General features: G+C 46.7%; 1 protein-coding gene across 3 annotated transcripts in view; it reads left to right on the plus strand.

The window, feature by feature from the left end:
- Positions 1-5366: 5366 nt before the first annotated feature.
- SLC41A3 (solute carrier family 41 member 3) overlaps positions 5367-14395 on the plus strand; it is a 36771-nt gene continuing 27742 nt past the window's right edge. Inside the window, exons 1-2 of one of the 3 annotated variants that reach the window (XM_014605692.3) lie at positions 5367-5510; positions 6465-6782. In XM_014605692.3, the coding sequence (XP_014461178.1) occupies positions 6492-6782 (291 nt within the window). In that variant the 5' untranslated portion in view covers positions 5367-5510; positions 6465-6491. Of the gene's footprint in view, positions 5511-5587; positions 5678-6464; positions 6783-10426; positions 11331-14395 lie in introns of those variants that run through there. The other 2 variants (XM_006268734.4, XM_019499777.2) reach the window with 2 other exon arrangements.

Here is a 14395-nt window from a genome sequence, read left to right on the forward strand (position 1 = left end):
TTGGCGCATGCTGGGCACACAGCTCCTTTTATTCTCTTCGGAGGCTCCCCCCCCCCGGCCGCCCCGCCCCCCCCAAGTTCTGCTGGACCTGCAGTGCAGGCTTAAATCAGGTCCAGGGCTCTCTGCCTTGCCCCGGGTAGGGGCAGGGCAAGCGCCTCCCTGCCGTTACCTGATTGGTGGAGGTGTCCCACCAGTCGCAATCAAGGGTCTCCGAGTCTGGCATGCTGGGCAATTACTGGTAAGTCCGCCACATTCCCATCGAACAAGACCTTCATCCAGTCCCTGTAGACCTGATGAAGGATGCATTGCCTTCAAGAGCATGTCTAACTTTATCCCAACCATGCTGTTGGTCCAGTAAAAGATATCACCTAAACCAAAAAAGAATTCTTCCCTCTTGTATGATTCCTGGATCATTATGGCTACAACATCACTCCAATGCTACCATCAAACAAAAGACATTAATTTTCCCTGGACAATAAAACAGGTGGACATGACACTAAAATCAGATGTTGTAATAGAGTGGGAATGCTGTTGTAGCCATGATGGTCCAGGGAATATGTGAGGAGCAAGGGGGTGAGGGTTGAACCAACTGTATGACGTTAGACAAGCTTTTGGAAACCTGGACATCTCTCCCAACCATACAACTGGTCTAAGTAAAGGTAATACTATAAATACCCTTGCTTCTCACTAAAATCATGTGCATTTGTGATAGATGTTTGGTTGGGTGATGGCAGATCTTTCATAGCTTATGCCACTAGTAAAAAAATCACATTTTGCAGAGAATTTCTAACTATCATGGATTGATTTTTATCACCTTGCCCAGGGCCTGTGCTACATTAAATTAATTTAAAAACCACCTTAATCAGAAATGAGACGTGTAAAGCAGTAGCAATGTATCTATGTGCTAAAAATAATCTTTAAAGTGCTTTGATCTTCATTGTTTATTTAATTTTCTGCATTTTCTTTGATAATAATTGTTAACGGGAGCAGTAGCAAAATGAGACATCTCTATTTGGGCAACTCGTCAGCTCTATTCAATCTCAAATATACAGTAAGCAGCTGTGTAAATGCTGCCTTACTCCAAGGAGAGTTTATATGAATGATCCATGATTATCCTTTCCTTGGTTTTTGACTATACTAGACACTGAGGCACAAAAACTCAGTTTACACTTTCTCCCCTCTTTCTTGGCTGTTGTTAGGGCTTCCCTATTGGATTGTCTCTGTTCCCATTTTAAGTTCCTTCTGTTCCTGACAGGAGGCCTAACCCTTTTTTTATATTTTGGGTGGAGTTCACATGATCCACCCCCTAGTCACAATTTCGTGGCACTTCCACTACAGTTTTTTGTAGAACTCAAACACCTGGTGATAGGAGGCTTCAAGAGATGTCCTCTGCATCTCTGTGCAGGATCCTAGTCTTCTACAATATATTAAACAAGTCACTGCTGGCTCTTTCTGTAATAGACTGTGATCACCTGAGCAGCACACAAAGATCCAGACTAGGTTATCCAGATAAAAGATTCCTTTTCAGCTCTTCCAACCTCTGAGGTATGGATTTCCAGACTGCAGAGGGACAGAGCTCTTCTGTTTTGATGAAAGAAAAATGTCCCATTTTTCATTCTGTTGAAATTCAGATGGAAACCTGCACATGGGCACCTGCCTGGGCTCTTAACCATTCACTCACTTATCTCACAAGGTTTCTGGGTTCCTCAACAACCCACCATTTAGGCTGATGGAGTCCTCCACCCTTACAGAAGATGGCTGGCTGACGTGCCAAGCAAGTAGTCCAAAGGGCTAACTGCTATGTAAGTGTGAAAGTTGGCTGCTCCCAGGAGGGGGAAAGCCTGGGAAACCAGCTGCCCCAGGAGTTGTGGAGTGGGCTAGAATTTAATATTTGCATTATTATAGTTTTTAAATTGTTAAACTGAATTTTCAGACATCTTCTTTCCTTCAGAATTGCAACACAATTGTATTTGAAACTTTGGAATTCCTATTCCATGAGCTATTCTGGGTTTCCACCAGTATGAAATTTTAGAGGAATCAATGAACACCAGGGAGTGGGCAAAATGATGGCTAATGAAATGCATTACTGGTCAATGTGAGAGAATGTGCACTGCAAGGAATAATGTCAGCTGCTCGCATTCTAGGGTTCTAAATTTAGTGCAAATGCTCAGGAAAAAGCTGGGAGTGTCATTGCAGAAAACTTTGTGGAAACCTGTGAACAGCATGCAGTGGTAAGGAAAAAAATGAAAGAAAAAGTTTAGATGCCTGTGGAACAAGGTGGAAATAACACAGATACTGCAGTGTATTGTATTGATCGATGTTGTGCCTTCACCTGTTTCAGTTCTGGTGCTGGTTTATGAACAAGGATAAAGCAGAAGTGGCAGGGGTTCTGGAGATGGCAGGGAGGAGGATTTAAAGTGTTGAAAGAGGGAAAAGACCAGGACTGTAGGATTTGGTCCTACATTATAAAATGTGCTTAAAGTCTTCATCCCTTGAGCTATGCTCAAGTTTCATCAGATTGAACCCAAGATGTACCTGCTCCATAATTATCAGTGCCTTCACTTTCCACTGCAGCCCAAAGGCATTATTGCTTCTTAGTAACCTATAGAGATCAGCACAATACTATTGTCTGCTCCTAGGAGAATGGACTGATTGTGGCAGTGACTTTACAAGGGGAATCAGGAAAAGGTGGACTGTTGCAAGACCAAACAGACTGATGTGCAGAGCCTTTCTGAAATGGACTATTTTTCTAGTGCTAGGCAGTGTCCACATGCTACCTCCACATAGCAAACTGCATCTGTTATCACTCAGTCCTCTTTGCTATCACCACTGCAGTCTGGTAATTTTAGGCAAGTCACATTGTCTCTGTGCCTCATTGCTTATCTGCAAAATAGGGGAAATGATTCAGCCTTCCCTTTATAAAGCGATTTGAGATCTAATGACGAAAACTCTGGCTGCATCTGCATGTGCAATTAATTTGAAGTAATAAACTCTGAAGCAGTTTGAGCTGGAGTAAACTACTCCCAGGTGCAGTGTCTACATGTGTGCCCAGAACAGCAGTAGTTTGAGCTGGGGCAGAGCAGTATGTGCCAGGGCCATTCCTGCCCTTCTTGGCCTGGGCTGGCAGGGGACACCAGAGGTCAACACTGGACTCTGGGTGGTGGCATCGGGCAGTAGAGGGGCTGGCTGGGGCATGAGGGTGCTGGAAGTGTGGAGTTGTGTGGCTAGGCAGCAGGCAGGAGTCTGGTCCCCTGCTGCCTGGGCTGACAGTGCAATTTACACCCGCAGTCAACATCTACATGTGTGTTTAATTGCAGTTAATTACCTCACTGTAAGAAAGCACTGTCCCTGGCAGTACTAACTTATGTCAACGTTAATTAATTTACCAAAGCCTAATAGCATCACACATGTAGATGGTGCCACTTTATTCTGCAGCTAATTAGTCTTCTCCACAGTTAAGCCCACATGCAGACACAGCCTCTGTGTAGGAGTTACATACTACTATAAGTAAAAGTAATACTATAATAGTACTAAGCCTTGCAGGGCATTGATGTTTCCTGAGGATAATGGGAAAATCTATTTGCTTTGGGATCTATTACTTGCCTTTTATACTCTTAGCCGCTCTGTTGCTGATCTGTGCGTGGAAGACCTTGTGGGGTAAGTATTGCAGCTCTATATTAGCTCTGCCCATTCTTCTCAGATTCAGAGATTTATGATTGGCAACCACTTGCACTACTCCAACCCCCCTCCACGTACAGTCCCACAGGGGTCAGTCTGGCTCTCTCCCCTTTTCAAAACACATATACATATGAAACTCCTTGGAGAGGAATGAAGACACCCTAGGCTTCAGCAGTAGACTGGTACCCTCACACCCCATCTTACCCAGGCATCTTCAAATTTCAAAGCCCCATATCAAATGGTATATGCTTTATTCTTGGGCCCAGAATCCAGAGCCCGCACACTATTCCCTTCGGTCACAGAATAATATAGTGTCCTACAGCAGTGATCTAAAACATCGTTGTAGCATTTCTGGATGCTGTAGCAGCTTGCATAATTATTGTAGAATATGACTGTATTTATTTAATCTAGACATTTAAGTCGCTGCTGTTGTTCTACATCAGCAAAACTTCTCAAGAGCCTTCCTGCTTCGTCTGTAGATTCTTGAAACTCAGCTGTAAATTGATAGCATAACAAAAGTTGCAAGTCTAAAAATGTCTTGGTGATCCCACTATTTTTAACAGGCACCTCATCCCCCCCTGCCTTGTGGACCCAGTGACTTCCCCAGAGGAAAATTTTCTTCTTAGTGCTCTGAGAACCAGCATTTGCAACGAAGCTAAGACCCACAATAACACCAGGTTTGCTGAAATTCAAGCCTGGTCACTTTAGGTATGACGTTCAGGAGCAGCGCATGGCCCCAGGACGCAGCAGCTGCAGAGTTTTATTACTGTCACTTGCAAATGCTTACAGCTCTCTAAGTCTGCCCTGTTTGAGGCACAGGACTCGCAGGCCAGGAGACATTTGCCTAAACTTGCCTTGAGGATAGTCCTCATCGGGATATATTATTTTTGCATTGAGGTAATCCTGAACTAATTCTGAAAACTTGTGCTGTGTGGGTCGGTGGGTTTGTGTGTGTGTGATGATTCAGACGTTTAATGGGATCCGTGTGCTTACGTGACGCGCCTGTTATAAACCTCCCTCTGGCGCCGTTGGCTCCCCTGGAACTGAAACAAATGGCTGGGTGTAAAACCTTGGCCTCACGGAAGTCAACAGGAGCTTTTTTCCATTGATTGTGTTGGAGTCGGGATTTCACACAGGAAGCTTAAAAGCCTCTGATGTACTAAATGCTAAAAAAGAAATAATTGGGGATGGATCATGGGTGGAAAGGGAGGGGCTGGCAGGACTGTTGCTTCAGGCTGCTGCAGCCCCTTCTCCACAACTTTTTGGCCTTTTTTAGGAATATTCCCAGGGCCAGAGGGGGCAAGAGAAGCCAGGTGTTCTGGCTCCTTGCTGCACATCTGGGAGGCAGTGCCAGGGGACAAGGGGACACAGGTGGCCTGGCTCTGCTGCACATCTGGGAGGCAGTGCCAGGGGACAAAGGGACACAGGTGGCCTGGCTCTGCTGCACATCTGGGAGGCAGTGATAGGGGGCAGGAGGACCCAGGTGCCCTGGATGCTTGCTGCACATCTGGGAGGCAGTGCCAGGGGACAAGGGGATCCAGGTGTCCTAGCTCCTTGCTGCACATCTGGGAGGCAGTGCCAGGGGACAGGGGGACCCAGGTGGCCTGGCTCCTTGCTGCACATCTGGGAGGCGCTGGCGCACCCGCGGGCGGGCGGGCAGCACCGCCCATCCCGGCCTCGCCGCTTCCTTTTCCGCTCCCCGCCGCGGAGCCGCCGCCGCTCCAGATGTGCGCCCCACGCCTCCCTCATTTGCATGCGCTCCAGATGCAGGCCACGCCCCCGCAGGGCCCCGGGGGGCGCTAGAGCCCCACGAGGAAGGACAAAGGAGCTGGGTGAGTGCCCGCAGCTGGGGGTGGGCAGTGCTTGGCTTGGGGCTAGCTGCTGTGCTTCCTCCACAGCTGTATGCCCCTCCCCCAGCTGTGCCCTTGCTCCCCAGATGTGTGCCAGGTGCAGAGGAGAGCGAATCAGCTTGTATCTGAGTGCTTCCCTGCTGCACTGGGTCAGTCCTGGTAGGGCTGGGGGAACTGGGGGCTTTGATGAGCCTGCCAGCACAGAGGGTGGGTGGTGCTGCGGGGACGTGGAGCCTGGGCTCGGGGGACCCGTCATTGGTTTCACTGCTGGCCATTCGCACTGCATCGTGATTTACCCCTAATGGAGCATCACAGGCAGGCACGGGTGGTGGGCGGGAATCATAGGGTTCCTGTTTTTGTGTGTATTAGGAAAGGTGCCCAAGAGAGAGACCATCTAAATTGTACATATTAGATAGATAGATGATCGATCAATCGAGCTGGATATATATCTATATCTACATTATATATATTATATCTATATTTTAATAGATATAATATCTGAGAATATAATATCTGATTATCAGCTGATGCTTGCCCATTGGTACTGCCCTGGTGAGTGCAGCCTGCCAGACTCCTCAGCCAGTCCCATGGGCTGATTCTGCAGCATGCCGGATGCCTCTGGGTTCCCTTCTCAAAGCCACTGGGAATAAGGTGCACCCCTTGTTTAGGCTGCCGGCAGCATGCAGCTGGGATAGATGACAGAAGTGCAGCCCCGTGTCAGGTGGGGTCATGGAGAGGGAAATCAGTGGCCTGAAACAGGAGGCTGAGTGAAAGCTGATGAACAAACATTCAGGTCCTCTAGTAATCTGTGTCTCCCCTTAGAGAAGCAGGTGGCATTTTGCCTTTAAGTTAATGGGACAGAGGGAAACCCTTGGGACTTTTTCAAATCCGTAGGTTGCTGCCTCTCATGATACCTCACATTGTTGTGTTCTCCAGAAAGTCCCTGGATTTGGGAGAGTCACGATGAAAGGGGAGGAAGCTCGGCAGAGGAGAAAGGAGGGCAGGACGAAAAATGGAGAGCGGTCCAGGCACAAAGCAAAGAACAAGGGTAAACACAGAGACAGCCGACTTGGCAGCCAGGAGGCAGAGGATGTCCCTTTGGTCTCGCAGCAAAAACAGCCAGCCGAAGAGAAAGTGGCTATGGCAAGACTACACGAAGAATCAGCTGTTGCCGTTTGTCTGCAGGTGCTCCTGCCCTACATGTTAGCAGGCCTCGGCATGGTCTTGGCCGGGATGGTTTTGGATTACGTTCAGGTAAGGGAGACAGTCTCTTTCTCAGTGGGTGTTGTGGATTATCCTCAGGGTTCAGAGCATAGGCCTTGCCAAGGGAAGGAGGATTTACCAGGGATTGGATGGATGTGGGAGAGTCTTCCCCATTTTTGGATATCACCTTCTCAGTTCTAGACCATTATCACCCAGCTGCTGCTAAAACACTCTCACAAGGCAGGACCTCTCGAATGTCTTGCCCTTCACCTCTTTTGAAGACTCAGGGTCTGGACAAAAGGGGGTGAGGGTTTGCTATATATCAGAAGCTTTAGGGTAACAGCCTGTTGACATGCTCTTGCCCTGTGGTAAGCACAGGTTAAACTAGGATAGCTTATTCTTCTTCAGTGAAGCAAGGCTAAGCTGCCCTGGATCAGCTTTACTTCCCTCAGGGTCGGAGCAGGCACCCAGTTACATGCAGAGCAGGTGATGTACAGTAAGTCCCTGCCCATTTCCAGCTCATTGTAATGTGTTCCAACTCAGGAGTTGCGTCTACACAAGCAGAAGAGTGTGCAGTTGTTACTGCGCAGTCATTTAGTACTTGTGTAACCAAGTACTTGTGTATTTGCATAACCAAGTACTAAGTGACTGGCATTACTGCAAAGTAGTGTCCTTGCATGGGTTTTTTCTGATGCTACTGTGCAGTGAGGCCAGGGTGTCACAAGCATCACAGAGGTATTTCCAAGTCCTTTGGACAAAATAAGGAGCTGGAATTGCCCAGCACTCTTGTTAGTGCTGTGTCTACCTTGATACACATCGTGTTCATCTTCATATTCCTTTTTAAGGACTTCTAATGTTGGCATTATGGGTCTCTGTCCCACAGGGGAAATACATTTTGTGTGATGGTCTTAATCAAAGCTTGCCTTTGCAGTGCAAAATTACTTAGCAGCTAAGAACTGCCTTTAGACAACATATGCTTACTGTTTATTTCCATAGGACTCTCAAATGTATTATTGTTAAGAGGTGACTCTCTTTCAGTTATGCATTGCTTTTTCCCTCCCTTGTGTATTTGATTAACAAGCTATGGGGTCATGTTGCCCCTTCGTTATCTGATATGATGACACTGAAAGCCCTGTGTCTACACTGACAGTTTTTGCTGGACTGAAACTTTTTCCCTTCATCATTAGCCCTTAATTGACCTCCTTAAGCTGTAAGAGCAGTAAAGCCTGTAAACGCAGAGGCCATGACCAATTAAGATGGTCACAGTGTCCTCAGCTCATCTTAATGTGGTATGAACTGCAGCTCACGCTATCCACTCTTACGTGAACAGGAACAAGGGCGCTGTGCTATAATACCAAGGATCAAACTTTTTTTTGTCACCTTTAGCAGCAATCTAACAGACAGAAGGTTTGGTTTCATTTTTAATTTCTGTCCATGAATAGCTAACGCTGGATATAAATGGCATGTTTATCTAGCCATCCCAAAGTGCACAATGGCTTTACAGAGCAGATAGGTAGGTTTGGGCAAAGCATGTTTAAAAATGCAGCCCTCTGCTGAGTTGTTGAGCAGTCCACAGCACCACGGCCCCAGTGGTTCAGGCAGGAATGCAGCAAACCCTGTACCTAGCTGATGTTACAAATGACTAGTTTCTTTTATGTGTAAATAGCAATCCATCATATCCTTCCTCCTTGTGCCTAGTCCCTCAGCAGTTAGGGAAGAAATCTGCCCCTTTGTGGAAAGACAAGCACATCAGCTGCTGGTGCAGTGAAACCTTGTGAGTGAACATGCCCTGATTGGGTGTACTGTTTCTCTGATAGCTTCACTGCTGTTTGGAGTCTTCCTCCCTTTTGTGTCACATGCCAACCAGGTCTCTTTCTGCTTCTGCTGAGTGAAAAGGGAAGTTCACAGCTTCCTCGGTGCCCCAGCATGGCTTCCTTCCCTATGTGCTTGTGGTCCGCGTGGCCCAAGGTAGCACTGAACCAGAAACAGTCTTAAACATGGACCCCTTCAATGGCTCAAAGAGGAAGCCACAAAATGAAGAGAACTTAGTGCCATTATCATGGTGCATTGCAAGGGCAGCCTGGCAGCATAGACATGCCTGCTCTGCAGCAAAGAGAAGTCATGTGTAAACAAAAAGGGGTTTTGAAAGCTGGTTCTTTGGCATTTTCTGTCCGTCTTTGTGTTCCTGTTAGTGCTGCCAGTCATCTTATTCCTTAGACATTTCTTTGTATCATGGTAGTGGATATAGGACCCAGTCAGAGATCAGGGCTCTGTTGTACACTGTCCACACATGCAATGAAAAGACAGTAAAGTCTGAACAATTTGGACATCACCTGGTTGAACCTCTTGTGTTTGATGAAGTAAGGCTGTGGATCTGTGACGTTGTGTCAGAGGTACCTTAAGTGTATAATAAAAACACAGTGTGCACGCACATCAGCTGATTTCATTACCTTCTTTGCGTGCTGATTTGCCAGTTGGAGGCATTTTATGGTGCTTGGTTAGTTATAGAGAGAGATAAGAGCATGATAAACTCATTCACCCCAGCCTGCCAGGGCTTTAGGAAAAGCCGTACTAGCTGCTCTTTCTTTTTATGGCAGTTGGGTCTTTCAAGTAGTCTGACACTTTCCTCCTAGCAAGGCTTTCATCTGGGAGCAAGCAAGCAGTTTGTAATATGCATTGATACTTTATGACTCTGTCGACAGATTATTGAACCCCTAAAATCCTGAAATGGCTGACAAGACAACTCGGAGTCCCTAGGGCTTTAGCTGAGAGCTTCTCCCTCTTACCTTGAAGCTTTAGGTGAGAAGAAGCCGATCGTGGCGTGGGGCGGTGGGTAGTAAGAGCTTCTCTGGTTGGACTCCACATCCTACTCATCCTTATGTCTCCTTGCTAAGACTCTCCAGGACCAGTAATTGCCAAGTATATTGGTGAGGAGTGTTTTTTAATCTTGACTTTGAATGCTAGGATCTGGACAGACTTCTCACACTAGCCACTGAACAGCTGTAGGTGTCTGTTGCTACTGACTGGCTTTGAACCAGCAGCTGCCTAGTGAAAGTACCTTATCTTCCAGTCCCTTGTGTCATCTGGGCCCTCCTTCACTGGAAATAACCTTTAGACCCAGAGGTGCTAATGTGCTGTCCAAATTATTACACAAGAGCCCCAACAGATACCAGCCCTCCTCCCCTCTGATTTTACGTAAGTTTTCATTTGGGTTTGTAGTCCAGGTGGACAAGCTTGTGCCAGCGCATCTAGCCACTTCACTTTCAAATAGGAGATGAAACCACCTCTGGCATGGAATAGAATGGCCATTCTGCCCTGTGCAGGGATGCTGCTTTACCATGGAGGACAGGAAGGGAAAGAGCATGCAGTAACCGCTGGAAATATTCCCTTTTGTTCTCCTGTGGTCTGGCGAGATTAGAGAACTACCTTAAATAAGCTCCTGCAGTAACTCTTATCTTGGCCTTTGCAAAGTAGCTGAAAGTTGAAGTGATGATAGGAGATAAGAGCGTTTGCCTGTGAAGCTCATTGGCTGGTCCTGTGGAATTTTTTTTTTTTTGAAAGTCAGTCATTCAGAGATAGAGCCAGCATAAACTGATCATTATGCCCTGAGCGTATACACACAGATGAGAAAGGAGAAGAGAAGGGGCTGGGAGCAGCAAACTTTCACACCAGGTATAACTTTGCTGCCTTTCCAGATGGGACCTGAATAATGCTGGTGGCCGTAACAAGTGTGGACACGTTCTTGGTGACCTTTCTTTACCTTGAAGGAGACTGAAGTAAAACCTGCGTGTTAACTCCCTATTGCCCGGGCCTTGGACCGGTGAGAAAAGATCAACACAGCACGTGGTGGGACTGAAAGAACTAGGACTAGTTCAGCATGGGCTTATATATTAAACCATCCTGTCAAAGGCATGCTGCTTCTGGACAAGGAGTATAAGCTGAGGAGAAAAGACACCAGCCTCGTGGAGTATGCTGAGGGATTCCTGCGTGACCTGTGGCTCATCGAATGCCATAGTCTGAACAGGTCTGTCTGGTTCTCGCTGAAGAGCTGGTAGTGGAAGGAGGTGTAGACTTATGACTGTTTATCCCCAAACATCTCTGCAATCCTTCTTTTCCCACTTTTGAACTTCCCTTGAGATAACACAGAGAAATATCTTCCTTGAAGGCTGCAGCAGCCTAAGCTCAATCAAGTTGAACTGATTATAGAAGATAACGTTGTCCCAGTGCTCTGGAAAGCCCTTCTGCAGGGTGAAGGAGGTGAAGCTAAAGGCGCTTAGCAGTGTTGGTGTGGGTTAGAGGAACTGTGTCTTTGAACTCTGGAGAAAGTAGCTGTGAGCCTGCCTGGATGAATCCTTGCTTTTCCTGCTGATCAGCCTGTTGAGAATGGGTTAACAGCATTTGACCATGGTGGTCACCCAGCTGGAGTTGGAGCTGTGCTTCCATGGGAAGAAACTGAGAGGTTTTACCTGTCAGCTGACCAGGTCAGCCAGTGGATTTCTTCCAGAGACCTCCTTCTCCATCGCCTCACAGATTTTCATACCATTCCTCTTGGCTGGTTTGGGCATGGTGGCTGCTGGCCTGTTGATGGACATTGTTCAAGTATGTATGTGTGACCAAGCAGCTTTGTAGCAGGGGTAGAGAGCTGGTTTGCTTTGGTGACCTTGAAAACCCATTTGATGACCTTGCGTGGTGGGCCATGCAGTCCAATAAGCATCATAGTCCTTGAGGCCTGAAGAGTATCCTCTTTGTGGCGGTACATAGGAAGGGCTGTCCTAAACACAATACGTAGCTTCATATTCAGGAATGGGCTGCTGGACAGACTGTATCCTAGGTACATATTGCATCCAGGCAGAATAAGGGGAGCAGCGTGAGTAAAACTGCGCTAGTCCCTAGCACTGGAATCAAGTGGATGCTACAGCGCATTCGTTTCTTGTAAGATAGTTGTCACCAATATGCAGTTCCAAGTCGTGGTGGTGGCAGATTGTACTTCACATTTTGAAGCAAGTTAGTTCTCTGAGAGCAACCTCTTGTATCCATGGCAGTTGTTAAAGTAAGGAGGAACGTGGATTATCCTGACGATACCCGCAGAGCAGTAACTTAAAAGACTAGGATGCACCAGACTCTAATTCTAAGGGATGCCAGGGCAGGTTCTGACCTCGTGGCATGGATGTAAATTTAGAGTCCCCCGTGTTGACCTCAATGGAGTCAGGCTGGACTTACACCATAGTGTCTGAGGTCAAAATCCGGTGAGCAGCACAAATAGAAACTCACAATTTGATCTTGTTTGGGTGTCTAATGTGGGTAGATCTGCAGATCAGATTGCTGGTGTGGCCTCACAAGCATAGTTGTAGCGCTTGAAGCAAGTGGGAGCACATTGGCTTTTCTGGCATTTGCACCCCAGCAGGACTCATGCAAGGGCACCTACGTGTTTGGGAAAGCAGCATCTTGCTGTTTCACTTGAACAAGGGAAAGCAAAGAGTGGAAAGAACAAACTGGATCAAAGGGAATGTGAGGAGTGGCAAAGAAAGGAGGTTAACTTGATAATATGCTCTTCAGTTAGCGTGTACTGTATAGGATACACCGTGCACTCCTTATCTGCGTTCACCAACACGTGCTCTGAGCCTCAGCACAAACCTGCCTTGTAGCATTACAAGAGTTCCCTGGCTTTTCCATCCTCCCTCCTTCCCCCCATGCAATATAATAACACGTAGCAGTTACCTGCAGCCTTAGAGGTCAGAGCTGGAAAGAGGCACTGCACTAATCCTGCCCTGACCTGGTAATATAGACTTGTGTCCATTGCACTTGTCAGAAATCAGGCCCTGCTCTAGCATGCTGCTGTAGCTTTGTATCGGTCTGGATGGAAAACATATATTGCGGGTTGGATGCATGTACATCGCATGGGTTGTATAAATACTAGAGTCCAGGCTATTCTTGTCTACTTTATCTATTACACTCTTGAGAATTTGACTAGGATAGGACTATGCTTGCAGCAAAACAATAGGATAAGATTTTTATAACGCTGTTTCCAAGTTCTTAGGAAGAGGAAAAATTGGGCAATGAAACTGAAGGCAAAGTGAAGACACTGCTAATCAGTATGAGAGAAAGCTTTGAGGAGGGATTACTTGGGCAGACTCCAGCATTTCCAGTGCCAGACAGTCAGCCATCATGAGTCAGATCCCAAAATATCATCAGAAGCAAGACAGGCAATGACATCATGAGGAGTTGTCATGGGACAATGACATCATGAGGCAATGACATCTCTACACTGAGCCTCACTGAGTTCAGAGGCATTTACTAGCCCTTGTCACCTGTGTGTGCTGCTCCATTGCAGGAGACAGTCTGATACTTTTGCAGAAGATGCTCTGACATTTAGGAGTCTTGTAATGGATTTTCAATTGCTATAACAAAGTGTCCTCTAAAATCCCCTCCTATTCCTTTATTAGGGAGATGTGAACATGATCCAACAAGCAGTGCCTTCATAGTTGAATTGAGAGTACATGAGTACATGCCTATCCATGTACATGTAAAAGCCTATCCATTTTTTCCCCTCACCTGTTCAGCACTTTCTATGTTGTGACTCTGCATTGTAAAGACTGACCCTGTAATTTTGGGGGCCTGAGTGATGAAAACTGGGTGGGAAAGGTGTTTCCTGGCCTGCAGAACTCTTCAGGATTTAAAAAGGTTTCATATTCTGCATTGGGATGAAGCTGAGATCAGGTTTGTGGTGGATGGATCTCCCTTGGCTGTCCTTCACCCTAGAAAAGCAAACAGCCTGACTCAGACTTGGGGCTTGAATCTAGCTTTCCTATGTTCCAGGCAAGTGCCCAGGTGAGTACCAACCTAGGTATACCTAAAACCCATATGTTTCAGTTTTGACCCATATGTTGACCCATATGTTTCAGTTTTGACACTTTTCAGTGAAAACCCGCTTCGCTGAAGGATTCTTAAGCAGATCTGCTAGAGAAGGTGCCTCTTCCTCTTGTCCAGTTGCTGGATGACTGGGAAAAATGCTAGTCTGAATCCCCCCCACCCTTGACCTCTCACCAGATCGTCAGGCGTTTTAGGCCTCTGAATTTGCACAGAGTCCAGGCATTGCCCTGTCTTGGGGCCTGTATACATACTCGGGATGTTCAGGCCCTCAATCTAGCCCCCCTGCAGTGAGCTGGAACCCATAACTTGATACCTCTTGCAGATTCCCCTCCCATAACAGCACACTCTTTTCCAGAATCCCACTGGATGTTTAGAGCGTAACCCTTCAGGAGCCTTCTGTAGGCACAAGCAGGCAGACGCAGATAGGCTTTCCATAGTGTTCCTGAAGACAACATTGCTTTTAATATAAAAGATAAAGCACAAGAAAATTAGGAAACAGCAAACTTCCTAGAAACCTGCCTTTTCATTTAGCTTCTCCTTTCCTTTGGACCTGTAGTAGGCTTGAAGTGTTGCCTTTGGAGTCTGACTGTCTTCAGGCCAGCAGGCTATTCATAATGGGCATGTTGACATGAGATGCTTTACTGCACAGTAAAGCGTCACCGTCTACACGTGCATGGCAATTAGGGTACAGTAGACTAATTTACTGTGCTGTTGGATAGTCCCATTAGATACAAGCAGTATCCAACAGCACAGTACATTACTGCACTTAAATGCATGTGTAAACGGTAACGTCG

The sequence above is a fragment of the Alligator mississippiensis genome, chromosome 12 (genome assembly GCF_030867095.1).
Source record: "Alligator mississippiensis isolate rAllMis1 chromosome 12, rAllMis1, whole genome shotgun sequence".
NCBI lineage: Eukaryota > Metazoa > Chordata > Crocodylia > Alligatoridae > Alligator > Alligator mississippiensis.